Source organism: Sycon ciliatum, unplaced genomic scaffold, assembly GCF_964019385.1.
Source record: "Sycon ciliatum unplaced genomic scaffold, ocSycCili1.1 SCAFFOLD_815, whole genome shotgun sequence".
Classification (NCBI taxonomy): Eukaryota; Metazoa; Porifera; class Calcarea; order Leucosolenida; family Sycettidae; genus Sycon; species Sycon ciliatum.
The window spans coordinates 32,201-55,200 of NW_027044789.1; the positions used below are offsets into that span (position 1 = coordinate 32,201).

At 48.0% G+C, this 23,000-nt stretch overlaps 1 protein-coding gene across 3 annotated transcripts in view; it reads right to left on the reverse strand.

Moving 5' to 3' along the window:
• The window catches only part of LOC135830611 (segment polarity protein dishevelled homolog DVL-3-like), a 16,821-nt gene extending 3,741 nt beyond the window's left edge, over positions 1 to 13,080 (reverse strand). Inside the window, exons 1-16 of one of the 3 annotated variants that reach the window (XM_065342843.1) lie at positions 11,570 to 13,080; positions 10,373 to 10,442; positions 9,343 to 9,470; positions 8,933 to 9,072; positions 8,365 to 8,385; positions 8,007 to 8,069; positions 7,410 to 7,518; positions 7,022 to 7,100; positions 6,613 to 6,685; positions 5,196 to 5,283; positions 4,664 to 4,715; positions 4,080 to 4,156; positions 1,455 to 1,528; positions 1,019 to 1,078; positions 396 to 491; positions 1 to 125 (exon numbers count right to left, since the gene is read on the reverse strand). In XM_065342843.1, the coding sequence (XP_065198915.1) occupies positions 1 to 125; positions 396 to 491; positions 1,019 to 1,078; positions 1,455 to 1,528; positions 4,080 to 4,156; positions 4,664 to 4,715; positions 5,196 to 5,283; positions 6,613 to 6,685; positions 7,022 to 7,100; positions 7,410 to 7,518; positions 8,007 to 8,069; positions 8,365 to 8,385; positions 8,933 to 9,072; positions 9,343 to 9,470; positions 10,373 to 10,442; positions 11,570 to 11,832 (1,518 nt within the window). In that variant the 5' untranslated portion in view covers positions 11,833 to 13,080. The remainder of the gene's footprint in view (positions 126 to 395; positions 492 to 1,018; positions 1,079 to 1,454; positions 1,529 to 4,079; positions 4,157 to 4,663; positions 4,716 to 5,195; positions 5,284 to 6,612; positions 6,686 to 7,021; positions 7,101 to 7,409; positions 7,519 to 8,006; positions 8,070 to 8,364; positions 8,386 to 8,932; positions 9,073 to 9,342; positions 9,471 to 10,372; positions 10,443 to 11,569) is intronic. The other 2 variants (XM_065342841.1, XM_065342842.1) reach the window with 2 other exon arrangements.
• Positions 13,081 to 23,000: the final 9,920 nt, after the last annotated feature.

The window sequence follows — 23,000 nt, forward strand, 5'->3', positions numbered from 1 at the left end:
GACGATCTTGAGCCACATGCGGTCGCGCACCTCCAGCCCGGAGTTACTGGCCGCCATGATCCTAGCTACTTGGTCGACTGGCGTGTCAGCCGACAGCATCTTGTTGTTGCGTGGTAGAATGGGTCCTGCAAGGTATGTGACATTCCAGAAAGCAAAACCATTCGTAAACGAAACCATCACAAGAAAGAGATTTACAATAGGAACTTTTTTAAACTTAGCTGGATCATTGTAACGGAAAGGAAGCTGCTTGCTTTAAACCACCAATCTGCGCACTTGTGTGCGACGCTACTTTTTTTCACGAGGTGGAATTTCTCTGGCCAGAAGTGCACATGTACTGCCAGTGGGAATAACTTTCGTGTTTTCTAAAAGTGCACATTACTACTGCTGCTACTCACGATCAGCTTCGGGTAGCTCGGATCCGGTGAACGACGTTCCGGAACTGGTCGACGTGATGCTGCTCATCGTGCCATCGGTGTAGCTACCGTACAGCGCTGCAGGGCAATGAGCAATGATAGAATAGTGCAGTGGAGGTTAGCGCAGTGGAGGTTAGTGCAGTGGAGGTTAGTGCAGTGGAGGTTAGTGCAGGGGAGGTTAGTGCAGTGGAGGTATGATGGTTTACAGTCAGATGTACACATACCAGTAGTGTAGTGTAAACGTCACTTGTGGTAGTAGGCATGCACGGCATAAAGAATGCACAAAAAGTAAAGTAAAGTTTGCACATCCGCGCTTGAACCCGCTATACAATTGTGAAGAATGTAGCTACATGTACATGAAAATGCTCCCCCCCCCCTCTCTCTCTCACACACACACACGCACACACACACACACACACACACACACACACACACACACACACACACACACACACACACACACACACACACACACACACACACATGCACACACACGCACACGCACCACAATTGTCAATAAGCCGGAGATGGCTGTGAGAATGAACATTGTTGAAATGACCGAATATGCATGCACGGTATAACGTTCGCACACAGAGTTCCGTTACCTTGAATGGCTTGCGTATGCTTGACCCACGCACTCGGATCGATAGGATGCACCGGATCAGCTGAAAGTGAAGTGGCAGAAAACCAGAGCAGCTTACCTTGGGTAGTGCAACTGCCTGACCCCACGGGCTCGGATATAGGCCTTGCTAGTCAGAACAGAATCCCATTGCATACATGTAGCTAATGCAGTAAGCCCGGTTTCATCAATAATCCCAAAGTGCAGAAGAGCACCAGTATGACTGGTTGCCCCCTTCAGCACTTGTCAGTGTTTCTGTTCAACATTATACCTGGGCTTGAAATGGTTACTCGGAGAATGACATACACCTTGAATGGTGTGTGTGCATGTACACACTTGTAACACCATAGTTAAGATGATTCTGACATGCAAAACACGCGTTGTCTTGTGACTGTACCACCTGGAAAAGGTCCAATACTTACTTCTAGGGTTTATCGTCTCCAATGTCTCGACTGGAGTCGGGTCGAAACACTTTGCCACAGTGATTGTGATGGGGCTGGTCAGAACATGCCAAAGAAACAACAGGACACCATTTCCAATGCATCAATGTTTATCTGCGGGACTGGAGCCAAGTAAACATTCACACGGACAACTTTCCTGCGCCACGGGAATGTCTGACAATTTTACAATAGCCCAATCGATCACCTCGGATGGACAGACACTTCAGGCTCCTCTTTTGCTGCAAAATATTAATGGTCCTGAACAGCATCGGCTTTGGAAATGAGATGACTTAAGAGAGCATGTCTGAGAAAACCAGAACATATGTGCAAGTCGATCTCTCAGATTTCGGTCAAATTTTGCAGGTAGGTTTGCTTTGGGGTGTAGATCGACATTCCAAAGCCCGCACAAAATCTTTTGAAGGGAACCATGAAATTGGCATACCCCTCAATATTGGCCCAATATTGGCACGATTTATGGGTCTACAAACGAGCCACGGCACAGCGTACAAGAACAAGCTACGAACAAAACTCCATCAAGCCATCATTACCTCACCTTAGAAGAGTTCTTGGGGCAGCACCACTTAGCCACGCCAGCATCCCAGAAGACGAGGGAAATCATCCCTTGACGCCACAAATGATCGTCTTGAAAATAGCCAAATTACAAGCGCTGATAAAACAGCGAGCTACGTCCTCAATTAGCAAACACTATACACCGGCAGATAGTAGAACACCTCTTCTAGCACTGAGGACATGTCCCCCATCATCCTTTTGGGGTTTTCTTGAAATAAACAATTTTGAATTTTTCCACTCGACCATTCTGAAATACGTCCAAACTCATACCTGCGCAGGAAAGCTCGCCCCTCCGCGACGTCTAGTCAGCAATTTCTACTCCAACACCACTCCCAACGCTGCAGAACAAAGTGTATTGTTGACTCTGACAAGGAAAAGCAGCGGTGATCACTTGTCACTCCAAACGACAAGCTTCTCCTTGCGCCACCAACATTTTTCGTTGCAACAGTTGATGCAAAAGTGACTGAATTTTTGCGTGTAGTTTTTGGATTTTACTGCAAGAGGAATGATGAAATCACGTGCCTCGTGACACAAGAATGCCAGGTCTCGTAGATCACGGTTCAGCAGTTGTTCCGAGTCACCTTGATCAAGCGCTCCTGCACTCACATGGATCACCCGTTGATCTAGATCGGATCAAGTGCATCTTGATGTCCAGCTCAAGAGCCCGCATGTCGTGTTGTAGGCCTTCCAGCTGGGACTTTCCCTCTACATGCAGCACAGAGACGGGCGGCGAGTAGGGTCAAATCACGTTGTTCATGACGTAAGAAATCTGCCATGTGGCCGCGCCACATACTTCATGCAACTAGTGTTGGCCGCGCGCTGGTCAACTCCAAACGACCTTGATGGCATGGACCACGCTCATTCCTTGCTGTTGCAGATCTACGTGGATCATCAGCATGTAAACCAGCCGTAGTTCCTGCTGAACCATGTTCGGGATGAGCGAGGTTAGTGTGAAAAAATGCATCCCTGTTCTTACTGCAAGAGGAAATATCTCCAAGAATTCTTGCCAATGCAATACTGCTAGCGTTATAACGATAGTTTCTGCATGTTCTGAGCAGAGCATGCAAGAAATATAATGCATCTTACCTCCTCCCTCATGGTCCGTTTCGAATAGCGCCTCAGGAACGATCGTGATCGTGTGCATTGTGTCGTGTACCAGAAAGCATTATTCTACGTCACGATCCACGTGATTTCTTCATTCCTCTTGCAGTAAAATCCAAAAACTACACGCAAAAATTCAGTCACTTTTGCATCAACTGTTGCAACGAAAAATGTTGGTGGCGCAAGGAGAAGCTTGTCGTTTGGAGTGACAAGTGATCACCGCTGCTTTTCCTTGTCAGAGTCAACAATACACTTTGTTCTGCAGCGTTGGGAGTGGTGTTGGAGTAGAAATTGCTGACTAGACGTCGCGGAGGGGCGAGCTTTCCTGCGCAGGTATGAGTTTGGACGTATTTCAGAATGGTCGAGTGGAAAAATTCAAAATTGTTTATTTCAAGAAAACCCCAAAAGGATGATGGGGGACATGTCCTCAGTGCTAGAAGAGGTGTTCTACTATCTGCCGGTGTATAGTGTTTGCTAATTGAGGACGTAGCTCGCTGTTTTATCAGCGCTTGTAATTTGGCTATTTTCAAGACGATCATTTGTGGCGTCAAGGGATGATTTCCCTCGTCTTCTGGGATGCTGGCGTGGCTAAGTGGTGCTGCCCCAAGAACTCTTCTAAGGTGAGGTAATGATGGCTTGATGGAGTTTTGTTCGTAGCTTGTTCTTGTACGCTGTGCCGTGGCTCGTTTGTAGACCCATAAATCGTGCCAATATTGGGCCAATATTGAGGGGTATGCCAATTTCATGGTTCCCTTCAAAAGATTTTGTGCGGGCTTTGGAATGTCGATCTACACCCCAAAGCAAACCTACCTGCAAAATTTGACCGAAATCTGAGAGATCGACTTGCACATATGTTCTGGTTTTCTCAGACATGCTCTCTTAACTATATCTACAAGTACATTACAAACCGGCTTCAGAATAGAATTTGCAGCATACCCTGGAGTCTTGACAATGTCTCGCATCACTTTGACAGCAGAATCATTGTTCAGCTCCTCAAAGTTGACATCATTCACCTGTTTTCGAGGAAGAGAGAGAAATTAGAGAGAGAGAGAGAGAGAGAGAGAGAGAGAGAGAGGGAGAGAGAAAGAGAGAAAGAGAGAAAGAGAGAGAGAGAGAGAGAGAGAGAGAGAGAAGCATCCATGTATACCAGGCGCGTGCCCCGTATGGGTTCCTGGGTGCCCGGAACCCCCCTTTTTTCGCTCAAAATGCAAGACTTTGCTTCATTTTTTGAAAATGTTCCCGGGGAGGCCCCCCGGGACCCCCTTGAAGGGCACCGGCGCACGCGAATGTATGCATAACCACACAGCTACATTGTACATACCCCCTCCCCCTGACCTCCGCGGCACTCATTTCTGTCTGCAATACTTCCATGTCTAGTGGCCCAGGAAGATTTGATACCAGGTACTCCTATCTTCCATCTTCGGCACGCAGGAGTAAGCTTGTAGAGGACACACACATAATTATGCTTCATGTATGAAGCCGCATTTGGTCCCATACCCGTGGCTGTACCCCTCACTCACCTGCAGTATCATGTCGCCAGGGCCTATTCTTCCATCCAGGTCAACAGCACCTCTAAACACATACACACATGCGTACACACACACGTGCATACACACACACACACATGTACATACGTGTACACATGTGAACACACACATGTACACACACACACACACACGCACACACATAAATGGTCAGAGCACACCACGCGTGAGCAGACGGAAATGCACGCGGGACCACGGTGATGGCATCAAATCAGGCGTCAAGGAAATTTTTGAACCGGCTAAGCAACCCACCATCCTGGTAAACAGATCTTATTTACATGTCCACAAGTAGGCTGCTGTAACCTTTAAAAAAATTCATACGTAACCAAATGCATGAAAATTATAACAAGTCTGTTCAGATTCCATCAACAGTAATAGGACAGAGATCTCTGTTAACAATCTACCCACCTCCTTCTTAGATTCACCAGCACAAATGCCCCCCCCCCCCAACACACACACACGAAAACAATAGTAAATACGGGTTGGTGATACCCAAACTTGGCATTACCCTTTCATGACAGAGCCTACAAATATGCCGCCATCTCCATCATCATTGCTCTGTCCGACAATGCTGATTCCAAGAAAGTTGACATTTTCTGCAGACAACAAGGAGCACAATACAGGCAAGTTACACGATTGCAACCGCATGGAACACCACATACAGCCAGACCTCGCTTAACCGCACACATCTGTTTTCCACAAAAATATCCGGATAGGCGAGGGAACCGGAAAATCGAACACACATACTGTATGTATGCATGACATATGCTGTAAATTGGTAACCAACGATTTTCTTCCGGATGGTGAAGACCATGATCCGGAAAAAAGAGGATCAGATAAGTGAGGTCTGACTGTACTAGAAATATGTTTATGATCGTGAACAGCGGTATACCGCAAGTGAAGTCTGACGTCACGAATAAACTCGGAGCTGTTCTCAATCCACTGTCCATGCATAGTCCAGCAGTCACTGGCCTGTGGGGCCATGCCACCCTTGAGCTGTTCGTATTCTCGAGGTTGGCTTTCGCTTCGTGACCAACACCATACCGAAGGACAGAACTACAGATATGTGTAGGTACCAGCTGATCAGGATGGAAGACAGGGCCTTTCTAAACCTTGATCTAGGTCCCATTCAGTCTTCATGGTTACGTAAAGCACAACATGCATACTCCAGAAATGTATTTGGCAATGTGAAAAGAGTGTTAGCAGACACACACACACACACCACACACACACACACACACACGCACACACACACACACACACACACACACACACACACACACACACACACACACACACACCATGTACCATGTACCATGTATACACCCGTCGCAAGAGAAGCACGCAAATCTGCAAATGCACTGGATGTGCACCCACAGATTTTCCTTTTATAGCAACGATAGCGTATCTGATTCTGATTGAAACAGATCAAGACAAGCGCCAGATAACTGTCTAATCCGCACAACTGGCAAAGCCATGTGAATCGATCCCCCAATGCACACCTGGTCTACACCACACGGAGTACACCGGAATAGGACGGCCAAGACAGTTACCTATGCACACCCTACACTTGCTGGGATAACCAGTATAGACAGCACGCTGCTTTGATAAAAGCAGACACTAGATGCACTGGTACCTTGAAGTGAAATTGGAGTTATTTTACCAACCAGCCTCGGCAACTGGGTACTGGGAACCCAGGGCCAACAGACGTACCAACAACCTCAGCCATGAAAGCTATAGTAACGACACACTGGATTGTGGAGCCGAAACTAGTCCAACTTACTTCCAAAATGCTTTGGCAAGAGGGTAACCTTCCGACAGGTTGGACACATACACATATATACACGCACGCGCGCCCGCGCCCCCCCGCGCGCACGCACGCACGCACGCACCCACACACACACACACACACACACATTGCTTACCCATATCCAGTGTGACAGTGAGTATGTTCAGGGACTCCACGGTGGATTCTGTCACACTGCTGTACGATTCATACTGTGGAAACGAACACATAGTGGGCATGCATACAGGTTATTGTCATTATGCACGGGCACTTACACAGGTGTACACAAATGCAGACCGACACACAGACACACGGTATTCAGAATCCAAAACATTGTTATCACTTTCCACTACACAAACACAACACGGTAAGAGTGCGAGAGGTATTGCATCCATCTCCCCCTTCTCTTAACTTATTGCTTCACGGCTCACATGACAGTCAGATGGGCGTTTCTACATCCGCATGATCACATAAAGAGAATGCACTCCTACTAGCACAGGGCATTAGGGGAACTCCCTTTCTGGCACGCATGCACATGCTTCACTTACCCGAGGTAAGTGTTTGCGTTTGCGTCGCGAGCGAAACCGAGCAGAGCGGACACTTTGAACATCGGAACAGCTGACCCGGCTGAAGCATAGATGCAAAAAGGAGAGAGAGAGAGCACAGAAAGGAACAATAGAAGGATGAACGAACAGAAGAAAGAGAGAGAATGAAATAGAGAAGAGCAATAAAGAGCATTTTCGGAAAGAGAGCTGATGCCACAATGGCAATACTCCTACTTCTACTGCATTTTATCAAAATAGAGACTTCCAGGATCGACTTCCAGGATCGACGTCCAGGGTCGACTTGCAGGGTCAATAACAGTTCTTAGGATATCGACATCTCTCTTACAAGGATGCAATATTTTCGCATGGACCATCTCTCCAGCCTACGTACCTGCTGCAGTCAGATTCAAAGTAACTGCTAGCGTCCAGCTCACTGGACATGACCGACATCGTCTCTGCCATACTCTCCGTTCCCGACAGTCCCGGCTCACTCTCATGACCTGTGGCAGCATTCAATGCAACACAGGAGATACAGGAAGGAACATGTTACGAGGAATGCAAAGAGTGCTCAAAATGCCGTGGAGGCAGAGGGTAGAACAGTCAAACAGTGGACGAAAAAGCTATACGGTTGTAACTCCCCAGTGGAGTTGCAACCGTATATAGCCTTTCTGTCTGCTGTTTGAGTGGAAGTAGAAGAAGGTAATCTTCAGGTTATCTGTATGTTTGACTGGGTACTGCGTCGGAGCTTGTTCTACAGCATTTCTAACATTTTGCTTCCAGTCAAACGAAACTCCACTGGGAGTTACAACCACAATTATAGCCTTTCCACATAGTGAAGGCGGCGCTCAATGCTTCTTCCTTGATGCCTTTCCCCTGGGCCATGCACGCAATGCATGCAGAGTCGGATTCCAGCCATACTCCAGCACTTCTCAACAGTACAAGAAATGTTCTTTTTCAAGTCTTGGGGATACTGGCTTGCTTCACTTACCTGACGTGCGCACTTGTCTGCGTCTTCTCCTATCCACACTGCTACCACTGTCACTAGCTGTACCTGCAGTGGCAAGGCAGGCAGGGATATTGGGAATACAAGTTGAGCACCAATGGTGTGGCAACAAGAACACACCCACACACATACGCATGCAAACACAGAGTGGTTGTATGCCAATGCTATTCAGAATGTGAGCACGAGGGAACCAAGTGCACACCTGCACCGCATGCTGTGCTGGACACGGCAAACATGACATGTATGGATGCGTTCCAAGAAAATCATCTTGGAATGTACACACGTGTGCATGTGTACAACCACACACTCTCTCTCCCTCTTTCATTCCTTCACCCTTACTCACCTGATGAGCATTTCCGATATCCTGAGCACAAAAAAGAAAAAAAAGAAAATGTACCTTAGTCTTACTGATGATGGTAGCAGTCACATCGTTTTAGTCACTGTCCCTTTGCAGCTCTCTTTGGACTATCAGCGTAGAGCAGGGCCTCTAGTTAGTCATGCTGGCAACAATTGGTCCTCAGGATGAAGATGTCTCTCTACGAGTACATATCCTCAAGCTTTACGAGTGAGAAATTTTTCTCAGCAAATGAAGGGCAAAGATAATAGTTCCGTTCTGATTCCTATGCCTTGTATTACAATCAGTGCTTTCCAGTGGTGATAACCATGGGAGCTTTGCTGACATCAAATGAACAGTTTCAACTTTCAAGGCTTCTTATGCCAAGCACACATAATGGATTGGAGTGCAGCGTCTGCTTTAACACTGTGACGTGTGGCAGGTAGCTAACAAGGAAACCTCGAGGGCTTATTCTGGCAAAGGTTGAGCAAGAAGTATATCCTGACAGCACAAGACTGTGACTTTGTTGGCCATGTGGCTGATTGTGATGAGACCCGAACAAGGGAGCAATGCTCACCAGATCTGCTGGACTGGCGATGACGACCGCTGCGCCTCGACCGTGCGTCATCATCGGAGAGAGCAGAGCCAAGGCTCAAGCAATCACCATCGGACTTCCGTCCCGACGACGAAAGATCGCTCGTTGAGGAGCGCTTTCTACTTAACATGGACAAGAAGACGAGAAAAGTAGGCCATGAATACAGGAGATTATGGTAACAGTTTCCATGATCAAAGACCAAGATTATGGTATGGTGGTAAGACGAGAAAAACAACTGCTGTAGCTTGCCAGTACCTCGTACACGGGTTTCAGCAGGAATCATGCTACGGCTAATTTTTATTTAAGCAGGAAGTGACGGAGGGAGAGAAGAGGAGAAGAGAAGGAGGGATGAGTAAAGCAAAGTTTATCAGCCATTGCCAAAGGCTTCCTACCTATTCGAAGCCGATGACGGATAGTGCTTGACCTGTCTGGAGGTGACTTGTTTGACCAGATCCGGTGCCGAGCCACCGTTGGACGACTTATCAGAACCTTCTGACGGTGCAGGATCATTGCGAACAAGCTGTACAATCACGGACATAGCCATAGAGTCACTGTCAGTTGTCTAAGACCATGAGGCTGCATAGTGCTCTGTGTCCCCATCAGGCTGCATAGTGCTCTGTGTCCCCATCAGGCTGCATAGTGCTCTGTGTCCCCGTCAGACTGCACAGTGCTCTGTGTCCCCATCAGACTGCATAGTGCTCTGTGTCCCCATCAGGCTGCATAGTGCTCTGTGTCCCCATCAGGCTGCATAGTGCTCTGTGTCCCATAGATAGAGCCAGTGATACAATTCTCACACAGCAATGACACATCCTTCTCTGATGCTGTCTGATGAGTGCTTTGTTCACACGAAACTCTGAGCAACAGCAGAAAAGGACTTGGTTTTGTCATTGCTATGTGAGTATTGTAGAGTCACTGGCTGTTGATTGCTGACCATACATGTAGAGTCTATGTTCATCGCTTCCAGAAATCACACATCACCAAACTTCAAACTATACCAAGTTTTGATTGGTGGACATGTCAACTAACATTAGGTTGGGGGACTACAGGTAGTCATTCCCAGACGCATTCCGTTTGCTAAATGTCGCGACTCGACCAGTAGTTGGGTTTTGTTGGCAGGCACTCCGCAGCCATAACAGTAATGGCCTTGCATGGCACATCTGCCATCTTCCGGACGCCAACACCAACATACTCATACAGTCATAATGCTAGGACAATGTACGTACAGTAGCATTCTGATAAGACGTACCCCCATAGGCAGCAGGAAGGTGGTCTTGGTATCCTTGGAACGTCTATGGGTCGTGGGCCGGATTTCTTTGGCCACGACTGTACAAAATCTTAGATCAAGTGTCTGCCCACCATGATCAGTATCAAGTTCCAGTTTGACAAGTGCACTGTCGCGACAAACCATGCGATGATTCTTACCCACGCAACGATGCGACCTTTCTCGGACGGTAACACGGAGTCGTCGCTCTCGATTTCCTCCTTGACCACGCTGCATTCCAACAAGACACATCCGTTCGGAATACACACAGTGAGCCCAAATCACCTTTGCTTTGTCAAGAGTTGACAGCGACTAGTTTAGGCTTACATCGTCTGACACGTTCAACGGTCGGTCGGACTCACCATCGCAATGATCTCAGGTTTTCTTCAGTTCTGGCTAGTTTCCTAACCCGCTGCGCTGGTTCACTAATCGGGTTTCGGTGGTACTACTAACTTCTTTAGTGGGTTTGTATCGCCCCCGACGGGCTTCGTCGCCTCGCTAATCTCCTAGAACATGACATCCATGTAGCAATGGTGCTGCCTTATTGATCGGAAATCAGCCACGCAGACACGAGTGGCTCTGCTAATGAAGTTTGACACGTCAGGCATCGAGGATTCGACAGGCACCCATTCTAGCACGCTGTATGTTTTCGGAGAGGATTAAAATGCAGCACATCCTCGCCTCAAATTTGCGTGTACATTCAGCTCCACGAAGAAAAGCTGTGCTTTTTATTTCTGTTGATAAACAACATTGAAGCTAGCCTATCCTTATTGTAGAAATTCATAATTTATTCAAGTATGCACTCTGAAAATCATGTTTCCGTGACAAAGACAAGACGAAGTAATGAAAAGTCCCAGCTCTCTCTAGACTCTCTCTCTCTCTCTCAGCAACACAATGCAGTCACGCACGGGTGAACCGTGTGAACTGCTGTGTCACACTGCATGCAGAACACTGCCACTATGCACTCACTTCGCGGGCAAACGGGCACTTGCAATGCAATTTTTGTCAGGTGATTAGGCCCGCAGGCAACGCTCGTCTGCGAATCGCAGCTGGTCGCGGAGGCTTAGCCAGTTACGGAAGGCAGTTAGGGACGTATTTCGACTGGGATACCCGCACCTGTTCCAAACTGGCAATTGTCGACAGCCAGGAGGAGACAAGTGGTAGTCTGTTGCCGACGCCTGCTGACGAAAGCAGCCGACATACTATCTACAATATCTACGGCAGCATCGGCGCCAAGATAACTAACTCGCATGCACCACTATACGGAGAACACGATTACCACCTTCTGTACCAATTACCGTTCTACTTATTCCGAGGGAAAACATGGAAAATTATCCACGAACATGGAGTTGCCTTACCCAATATCCTCGTCGATGGTCTTGAAGAAAAACTTTGTGTTCGCCAGCGGACGACTGAGCGAATTCTTGAAATCCAGCAGCGTCACCTTGTCAACGGTTTTGGCGACTTTCACTAAGTAGGGCATGTCCTGCGTGCCGATGTGATAAACAATTTTCGTTTCGGAAACAGTCGGAGCTGGCGACGCCGTGCCATCCTCTCTGGGAGTGGAGGGAGGCGAGGCGGCCGCTTGCTGTTCTCCGTCCGCTTTGGTTTCCTCCGCCATGTTTGCACGGTTGGACGTACTGAGCAGACAAGGTGTCAATGCACAAACCAGTGTGGTCACACTGCACACACACACACACACACACACGCACAGAAGATGACTGGCAGTGGGAGGCGAGATGAAAGCCTGGGACCGTTGAGAAGCAACACTTCGGCAGTTTCAGCGACTTGCTCTATCCAGTTCCATTGCCGAGTGTTGAAAGGGACACCGTTGAATCCCCAAACACGAGCTAGAGATACACCTGCTGTTCACTTCATGTGCTCCAGTGTTCAATCCCTACCGCACTACGAATTCAGCTTAGCAGAGCCCCACGATGCACAAAAACATCCAACACCTCGACACTCATTAGCGCTCGTTGCAGCAGCAGCAGAACAACCACTAGCACTACTAGTAATCCTCTGGCCCGCGATCCAAGGTATAAAGCAAGGATGAAAGGTTTAGCAGTCGCGCTCAGCACCTCTGGCTTGCTGGGGCAACAGCTCCGCAGGGGTCAGGGTTCGAGCCAGGTCTACATGTCAGGGCTGGAAAGAATTCTTCTTCTTGACGTGCAGAAAACCCTCCAGGTTTGTCCAGACACAGCTCTACGCTGGGGGCTGCATTAGATCAGGCAATGTTTCTATAAAGCGAACTGGCTACCTGCCGTTGAGGCCCTGGGCTGACGTTTGTGCTGCGGTGTGACGGCGCATCGATGTATGTTGGCTTGGTAGGCAATCATGCGTTCAGGACGAGTTAGTTCGGGGCCTGGCTACGCTTGCTCTCCCGTCGTACATTACATTGCGCTGTAAGTAAGTCGTGGTGCGGCCTACCTCAGGTGGACGAGTCAGTGGAAGAGCATCTACTGCGGTGCAGTTGAGCAAAGAGGTATTCCATGCTCCACGGTCTCCCACGTTTGCCAGCTGAGCTAGTGATGTCGGCGTTTTGGCGGGGCGCAAACGCACGCCACCTTGTACCTTCAATTATTATGCTAACGCCGCGCCGATTCTCTGCAGTACTGCGTCCATCCCGAACGACGAATATACGAAACGAGCAGGCTATCGTAGTTCAAGTAATACACATCTCGACCATTACGGCTAGTAGCTTGGTCTGCACTGGCCAATGCTACTTCGACGACAAGTTACCGGCTGCTGAGCGCCGGGACCGCGTTTCAGCCAGTCACAAGCTTCCTGGACGTGCGGAAAGGCAACTGCGGGACCCTCTTCGTGCTGTATAGCAATTGGACAGACGAAATACGAGCACTCGTACAGATATAGGCAAACCATACAAGCAGAAATACTAACCTTGAGAATATGAGGTCGCTCTGGAGAAAAACCTTTGAAATAGGCCGAATGAGGTCAACAGGAGAAATGGAGAAAACTGCAAACAGAAATAGCCCGTTATCATGGTTCGAGATCTACTTGCTACTAGCAGTATACTTGGCAGGACGGTGTAGGTCTGTCTGCGCGCATCTACTCGTGGTATACGCACCGGTGGAGCTACATGTTACAATGTTACTCCCGGCCCGATGGCGATGGGATGTACTCAGTGTGTGTACAATACAGTATTCGTGTACAGTAGATATTGGTTATAACGTGCCCTTCTGATTTTTCACATTTTATCACTATAACCGGTATATCACTACTGGCGATTTTCAACTGCGCTCGTCTTACATACACATTATACACGTGTGGGTACTCGATCGCGCTAATGTAGTGTACTGATACAGAATGCATGCTGCTGCACCTTCCCCAGTCTAGAGTGAAGAACTTCTTGGCCCAAAGGCATCATCCAGGAAGCATCAGACCAGAATACACTATGAAAACACACATGTGGCTCCAAGTCGAGACGTCAATGCCTCACACTCGAGTGTTGCTATCATTATAGACGATATTTGTTCTGCACAAAGAGATGTTTTGAATGGTGATTCTGTATCCTTATAGCCGATTTATCGCTATATCCGATATATTGGTTATAATGATAATTTGACTGGCTTTTTCTGGTTTTGCTTTTGATATTTTCATTTTGTATCAATATAGCCGGTTTATCACTATGTCCGATGACTTTATAACCGATATCCACTGTACATGTACAGGTAGCTTGGTGCAGTCGACGTGTACGTGTCCTGCATGTATGACTGTTTTGAAGGCGACGATGGCAAAGTCAAACTTTTAAGTTTTAACCAATGAGCGTGCGCTATATATGGTAAGCACAAGTGTGAACATGTCATGATTGGGAGGCTTATGACAAGTAGTTATGTGCACATCTGTGTGCAACAAACCAACGTGCAACGCAGACGTGCCAGTTTTGCAACCACTCTTGCCAAGAGTCTTGGTGGTTGGAAATGGTTAGTTCTGCGCGAAGTACAACAGTAACTACAAGTGTGCTGTGCTTCACCAGAGGCAGAGGGTACTGAAAAAGCACTCCCTGATATTCACCTTGGGCTTGGGTCTGGGGACGCTGGGTGATCATGGTGGTCGCGCTGGACCGGGAGAGAGGTGTGAAGAGGCGGGGTGCTGGCCAGAAAGCAATAGTAATTATTATTGTCTCGGTGTCATCGCTGAGCAGTAGATCTACGCCGCCCGAAGGGGCGTCCAGCTGCAGCAGCCACTCAGCAAGGTGATAATCACTAGCAGTAGTTCCTGGACATTTTAGCATTGCTCAGCGCATGACCGTCTGAGGCACGTGGACATGCGTTCAACATGGCATTGGCACGAGACATACACACAGGAAGACAACGTGTTGTGCTCCCTCACGGGATTTTGTCATCGCCAATGGCAGCAATTAACACATCATCTGGGTTTCGTGTTACGCGGGTTGTCAGCAGCATAACGTAGATCTACTATGACTATGCTGCATTGCAGCCGATAGGATCGGCTAAAACCCCCAACAGCGATCGCTGGCTGCAGCGGTCTCTGGTGAAGTTTATTAAAGGTATAAACATCCCTTCATCGACCACTTGTAGAGCACGTCGATGCACTTCGATTTGCAGTTCTCCCTTTTCAGGCGAGCGACCGGCCCTGTGCGTTCGAGGGATACTGCCAATGTCAGGTCGTGCATTGTCACTGCCAGGGAAGAGGAACCTTCAATGTACACCTGATCATGAACCCATTGCGGTAGATAATGCATGCGCGCATGCCAACAAATGCGACAATCACTATTTTGATGATGGCAGTTCAACCCTTGTCTGTTTCTCGCGCCTTCGGGGCCCTTGCCAGGCCTTCCGCGGCTGGTAGATACATGCTTTGACGGGCAGCAGCAGCAGGATTATCATCTGGTGTTCCGAAGGCTGTTTCCTGTGTTCTCGCGTACCGTATGTACATGTCAGTTGCCTGAACTCCCTTGGACGTAGGCGAATACTCCACGGCTAATTCTGGGACAATCCATTATGTCATGCTGCACAGACACGAGTTGATGACTTCAAGCCGAGGAGATCACAGGATGCCGCGAGCGACGTATTCATCGGATCCGCTATCAATCACCTGCAGCAATACTACTGTAGAGCAACGATGGGCAGTAATCACCGTTAGCATGGTTATCATGATTATAAGTTATCTACTCTGCAGATCTGATGGTCCATGGGAAGAAGCGTGCAAACTCTAATATACTGAGTAGTAATATTACAAGTAATGATAGTCATTGTCCAACACTCAGTCATAGTCCTTTTGCGCGTTAGACGATGACATCATCGCGTAACGGTCATTTTCAAACCTAATGGGTGTCCTTGACATGACTCGAGTTGGAGAAGAAGCTGAAGTGGTTTGATTTTGTTTGATAGGTTGGTCGTATTTTGACGGCTTGCTGTAGTTCTGCGTGGATCTGTATCCTGTATAAGCCTGTCGACAGTATGCCTCATCACTGCTGTGTTCCGCAGTGTGTTTCCAACAGCGGAAAACCTGGAGACGACGCAGTCGCATTCCACAGTTTTCCTGAAGACAAAGACCTGAGAAAGCGTTGGATCGCCAACATTCATAGGAATGTAGGAGCCGCTTTCACCATCACGAAGCACACGAAAGTGCGTTCTCGGCACTTCGCGGATGAGGTATATCACGCAGGAGCACACAAGCGACCGTCCGAGCAGAAGAAGTCACAACAGACTCGCCGAAGGCTTCTGCCAACTGCCGTACCTACGATTTTCCATTTTCGCCCTGAACTTGGCTGAAGTGACTAAACGCAAGCCACCAGCAGAAAGACACGCGCTGCCCTCGGCAAAGAAGGCAAAGCCATCAGCTCAAGGCGCCTCCAGTGTCATCACCCAGTTTGCAACTGCCACTGATGTTGTCCCTTCTGCAGATGACTCCCCAGACGTATATGTAGTACCAGTTGAACACCAGCACTGTGAATGTGTTGAAATGCTGAGAGCAGAAGTGGATTTGCTCAAGAGTGAGAACGAGGTCCTCAAAAGTCGTTGCTTGGCCACAGAGGACATGGAAGCCAAGTTAAATGATGCAGAGAGACATGTGTTCTCTATCCACAGAGTAAAAAATAACCAGAAATTATTGTCTTTCTACACTGGATTTTCATCGTTCCTTATGTTCATGGCGTGCTTCAACTTTCTGCACGATTCCGCCAAGGTGGTGCGGACGTGGATGGGTTCACGGACGGCACCTGATGACGCGATGCAACACGGCAGCAAACCAGGCAGTAAACCGAAGCTAGAGCTGATGGAGCAGTTCTTTCTCGTCCTCGTTCGTCTTCGTCTTGGACTGAAAGAAGTTGACCTTGCCGACAGGTTTAAAGTCCACCCATCCACTGTCTCGCGCACTGTCACAACCTGGGTAAATTTAATGTACCATAAGTTTCGTCAACTTCCATCTTGTCTTTCAAGGAGAAGAATAGACAAATTGATGCCACCTGCATTCAAGCAGTGGTATGCAACAACTTGTGTTGTGATTGACTGCACAGAGTTTTTCATTAACATCCCATCATCGCTGGCGCGGCAGAGTGCTACGTGGTCGGCGTACAAGAACCACAACACGGTAAAATGCCTTATCGGCATTGCACCGCATGGCCATGTGACATTTGTTTCGAAAGTATTCGAAGGATCTGTGTCGGATCGTGCCATCACAGAACAGAGCGGCCTAATCAGTTTATTAGAGCATGGCGATTCCATTATGGCAGACAAAGGTTTTGACATACAAGATCTTCTTGTTAGCCATGGGGTCCGCCTGAACATCCCCCCATTTCGCCAAGGAGGACGCCAAATGACCCCTCAAGATCTTGTGTGGTACAAAGAAAATTGCTGCTGTACGGATTCATGTAGAAAGGAAAATGCAGAGGATCAAGTGCTTTGAGATCGTTGGCAAGGAAGTTGATAATACTATGTTTGACATTCTAGACCAGCTTATTTACGTGTGCGCAATGTTGACTAATTTCCAGGGCTTGTTGGTGGCATAAAAACTTCATCCAGACACTATTATTACAACTTGTTTGCATAATAGTACAGCTTATGGCTGATACATGTATATACATTTGAACTTATTGACGAACGTTTACTCTGTCGTGCCGGTACTTGCTACGATGGGTACTTCTGTATATATGTACTAAAAATACAATTCTCACAAGGCAATGACACAAGCAAGTCTTTCTTTTTCGATACTCAAAACTTCGTGATTGAAAATAACACTCATCAGACAGTTGTATTACTATACACAGCTGCAGCTGAGCTTGGGAATTTTAGCCAAGCATTTACTAGTACTAAAAAAATACATGCAGATAATTCGGTGGAGTCACACTATCGTGATACCATTTCATGAAAAGACAGATACGGAGTGATGTATTATTATGATAAACAGTATATGAACAGCGCAGACACAGCAGCATGGCCATTGTTTGTCCGGATATTTGTGTGCGGATGCATTTTGTGGTGGTGTGTTAGTGCGGATATATGGCATCATCGTGGGCTGCAACCAGGTCATCACGAAACGTTGTCAACTCTGAAGGCTTGACGAGACGCTTGTTCGGTGGGATGGGGTTATACACGGGTTTACGCTTTTCAGACTGACGCTGGGAGCCAAATGCAGCCTTTGTCAGCCTGACGTCGACAATTGGCTGAGGAACGACGTTCCTAGGCCTGGGTCAGTTCCACCTGCAAAGTGGGGAATCGTCAACTTCCTCACGTAGCCCAATGCGCACATACTCCTCAAGTGCATAGAGCAAGGCTGCAATATGGTTGCACACACCACCCAAGCCAGCAGTACATGTGCATAGTGCAAGGTTCACCATGCCATCTGGACGCAGGCACAGCTTACACTTGTAAATTGCATCTTTTTTCATTGATGGCAGCACGTTGCATCGAACGAATGAAAAATTCTCTTGAGTCACAAGTTCAATCTTCTGAACATGGCCATCCTTGAAGAACTTGTAGCCCTTATCTACACCTTTGAACGATGAGAACACGTCACTGTGACTGCCGCTTCCGCTAGACGATGACTCGGCATCAACTGGAGACGTTGATACAGCAACGTCCATGGACTGCCTGGCTGCTACCAGTACAGACTTCTCGATAAAGTGGTTGTACAACGAGGCAAAGCTGACTGTTGGGAGCTGTTTCAAGCTGCACTGCCAACCCGACTCTGGAAAGGTAACAGAACTATCAAGATTTACGGCTGGTATCTTGCCTGAGTCTGCATCCTGCTCAAGTCGGCGCCGCTTGCGCTCCATATTGGAACCATTGTCTGGATCGATAATTTTCTTGTCCAATCCTTCCTTGACATAGTCTTCAACCCTGTTACACCAAGAGAGACATGAAGAAAAGAGAAATGCAATTCGCAGTAAGTCTTAGGGCTGAGTTGCTCGATTAATAACAGCAAACGAAAGGTCGCCGGGAAACAAAATTATTATCCTGATTATTACACTAATGCTCAATTTCTTTGACAAGTTGCTTCATAATCATCTCATGCCGTCCAATAAAACTGCCTAAGTACGAAATATGACAAAGCTTCTCCACAGTTCTCCACAGTGACAAGTAAAATAAATAACTGCTGTACCCTGCAGAGCACCAGAGTCGAACATCGTCGATGGCTTTCTCAAATTTTGTATTATGAACAGCCAATAATAATCAATATTCACAAGGAATATCCATGGATCGAAGGGCTACGATATGTATTTCGAAATAAATCTCACGAAATGTCAGCACATGTATCAGAAACTCGCCTTTTCACAAGCTCCGCATGCTCTCCACGACGAGACGCACCACGGCACGCCAGCCACCTTTTCAACTCTGGTACGTGCAGATCCCTTGGCTTACGACCACTCAGAGAAGCACCGGGAACGTCTGCTTCGACTAAAGAGTACAGGTCCTCCATTCTTCCAACGACGACACTCGACTGGTTCAAGAAGTACATTTGTGACTTTGGACAGCCATCGGTGCTCCAAATCAGTCAAAAATCGCGACTTCCACGGCTCCAGCTCATAGCCTACACAGCTTCGCCACTAATAAAGGGCAACAGAGGTGTCGAAATCTACAAAACAAGGCTTCGCCAAGAGCCAAAGAACCAAATAGCCATAAAATATTCTGCAAAACCATCTAAAGTAATACAATCGCCTAATGGCCAAGATTCCTCGACACCCATTAGGTTCAAATTTTTCCGTTACGCGTGCCCAATGACGTAATGCGCAAAAGGACTATTTTAACCACTTGGTGAGACATCTACAAGGACCTATCTTACGAAACTGCAGATACACTGTAGTTGGATTTTATAGATGAGCATGCTGCTTATCCGTGTGACAAACTGGAATGCATCCTGGCCGTTGCCTGAGGTTTTTCTGGAGACTCGCCGTTGCGTTTGCCCTGTCGCTGCTGTGGCGTGGTGTGTGAAAATGCCTGTACGGCTGTAGATCTACGCAGTGCTGGATTGTTCACGCGTGATTCGATAATAATAAGAGCAACGAAGTACAATGTGGGCGTGTGGCTTGACAGTCCTCTTCCAATCGACGCTGAAAGATATACAAGAACTATGCGGTCGCTGGAGAGAAGGTTGGTGCGAGGGGCACACGTTGCACGCCACTATCAGCAACATGAGATCGAGAGCTAACACTCTGACCGTGCAGGCAATATGTTGGCACAGCGCAGAATCAAACCGTCGCAGGCTAAACTGTTACTTGGTCCAGATGGGTAGTAAGCTGCTGCTCAGCCTGGAGGCTTGAGCTCAGCACAAACGTGTACCCTGGCCGAATTTGACAGCGGATGTTGTTTATCGCTGGTACACGCAAGTATCTTGCAGATACCAACAGTTTAACCATCGCATGTCATGTGTATACACATCCGTGATCGTGTGGAGACACGTTTTTGTTCATTCGCCGCCGCAGCTAACTGTCGTGCTGCCTGTATCCGGCCCTCGAACCCCAGCGTTACCTACTGCATGCGCCCTCGCTTGACATGATAGCCGTTCGGCCATCGTTGTACTTGTAGAGGTGTGACTGCCGGCATGTCCCCATTGCTGGGCTCCCCACGTTCCTGCGGGAGCACGATACAATCATGTGCCTGTTTTTGTTGTCTGTGTTCATGGTGTTGGTCCTCTGACTCGCAGTAGAATGGCCTGCCAATGTACACGAGTATTGAGTTGCCGGTGTGGATATTTCAATGGACGTCGTCGTCTAAGCCAGCTGAGCAGCAACACACGATTCGATACCAATCATATCGTGTCGGGGCGCTGCCCGCCATGTCTGTCCTCATACTCATAGCAACCGTCAGTGTGAAGTGGAACAATGAGACTTGAGAGCAGTTCCAAGCAGCCAGGGAGTCGTACATGTGTATACCTACAGCCTCCCATTATAATGGAACTCCCTTCAATTTAGACTACGTCTTTGGGAAATCCTCAAATATATATAATAAAATATATACCCGGGTATACTAGTATACGATTCCCTGGTCTAAGCCGTCCCATGGGGACATACATGTACATGACTGTATGGACACGCTTTTCAAATACAATGACTATTACTTCGAAGTACCAATAATATTATGTATATGTAGGTATACTAGTTCCTTCCTGGTTCGGAGTATACCATGTTGTAGAACACATACCATGCTGTCGTGTGGGTTCCATAGGAAACTCACCATCCTTGTGTACTTTGCAGGTCGTTCATCACCAACAAGTACACAATGACCGGGCCTGTTCGTACTAATCAGAGTGTAATACAACAATAGCGTTTCTCGCGAAACATGCACCACAAAGTATCGCGTTATTCCTCCGTGCTGCACATGATGTACATGATTGAGTCGTGAGATGAGGTGAGTGCTCAACCTGTGACTGTGAAGGTGTAAGCACGATCGGCAGCGGTTACGCCAGCCAGAGACGTGACCGTGAAGACGAGAGACTCCACTCAAACCGCCGGACTCACCCACACCCTAGACCTACATGTAGACCGAACCTGATGAGCTGCATGCAAGCGGCCACCAAAGCGGGATTGAAACGAAGGTATCGGCAGAACTACAATGTATATGTATATGTACGTGTGCCTCTTTTCCGTCCGCGTACACCATCACCTGATCACCGCTGTAACTTAGTACTGTAAGCACACAAGACAGTCCCCGGGAAATACTTGCTACTGTACGGCGTTTTCCCAGCTCAACGTGCGTGCATGGCATAATTGTGACACAACTTTGGTTCGTACGTGTAGGTTATTAATTCTGATTTAAATAGTTCTATTTTTGTCGCTTATACACTACAGGGTGACGATAGCAATTATAACATGTGCCCCTTGTGAGGATGTCCTGGTCCAGGGATGAACAGAGCAGCTCCCAAGCTACATGACAGAGAAAAGCTCCCAAGCTACATGTAGCCTGACCTGTGAAAGCTCCTGCAATATTGAACTGGTAGACTGAACATCACTGTACAAGTCACTGCATGGTATTGTAGTCCCTGTCCAGACTGGAGTCACTGGACACGACACTGACCGCAGGTTGCACGTACTCCACGCATTTCTGCATGCTTTTCCACGATATTTATTGTTAGTGTGGCAATCTACATGAAATAAAAATTATGATTGTACATATACATGGATATGGATGAGAGAGGGAGGGAGGGAGGGAGAGAGAGAGCGAGAGAGAGAGAGCGAGAGAGAGAGAGAGAGAGAGAGAGAGAGAGAGAGAGAGAGAGAGAGAGAGAGAGAGAGAGAGAGAGAGAGAGAGAGAGAGAGAGAGAGGGAGAGAGAGAGAGAGAGAGAGAGAGAGAGAGAGAGAGAGAGAGAGAGAGAGAGAGAGAGAGAGAGTGATAGGGAGAGGGAGAGGGAGAGGGAGAGGGAGAGGGAGAGGGAGAGGGAGAGGGAGAGGGAGAGGGAGGAGAGGGAGAGGGAGAGGGAGAGGGAGAGGGGGAGAGAGAGAGGGAGGGAGAGAGAGAGGGAGAGAGAGAGAGAGAGAGAGAGAGAGAGAGAGAGAGAGAGAGAGAGAGAGAGAGAGAGAGAGAGAGAGAGAGAGAGAGAGAGAGAGAGAGAGAGAGAGAGAGAGAGAGAGAGAGAGAGAGGGAGGGAGAGAGGGAGAGAGAGAGAGAGAGAGAGAGAGAGAGAGAGAGAGAGAGAGAGAGAGAGAGAGAGAGAGAGAGAGAGAGAGAGAGAGAGAGAAAGTGAGAGAGAGAGGAGGGGGGGGGGGGTTAACATTCTACTTACGCAGGTGAACAGAGTAACAACAGTATTCATTCGCACCATGTACAATGTAGGCTCATGTGGACGCGGGCAGCCTCACTGTGCCGTGTACACATGCATTGTATTGAGGGGTGCAGCGAGTAGACCCACACTGCATGCACACTGTGACGGGATGGCCAATGCCAATGGTATGCACTGTCTATGTGCTGGGTGCAGGAACACTCTCTATCGGCGAAATCATGAGTATGGCTGATAGCACTTGTGTAGAGCAGACGAAGCGGGTGCAGATGGGCCCCATCAGGAATTCGCCCAAGCCGAAATATGGCGATGGACGTACACGAAGCCGCCCTACTGAAGACATCCTCTCCATCATGTTCACGCGGCGCCCGAGGGTGCTAACACGAAGTGATCAGCGCTTGTGATGGTGGGGCGCTTCTGCAGCAGACTTGCGGTGAAACTGTAGCAAAAGTCAGTTTCTCCTGCCTCAGCGTCTGAGGCATACCGACGACTTTGCGAAGCCAACGCTATTTTCAATACCAAAGCCCGCTGATCAGAAAAAGCGATCCTTTCTGCTTTGCCACTAATGTTTGGATTCCTACTGCACTGCATAT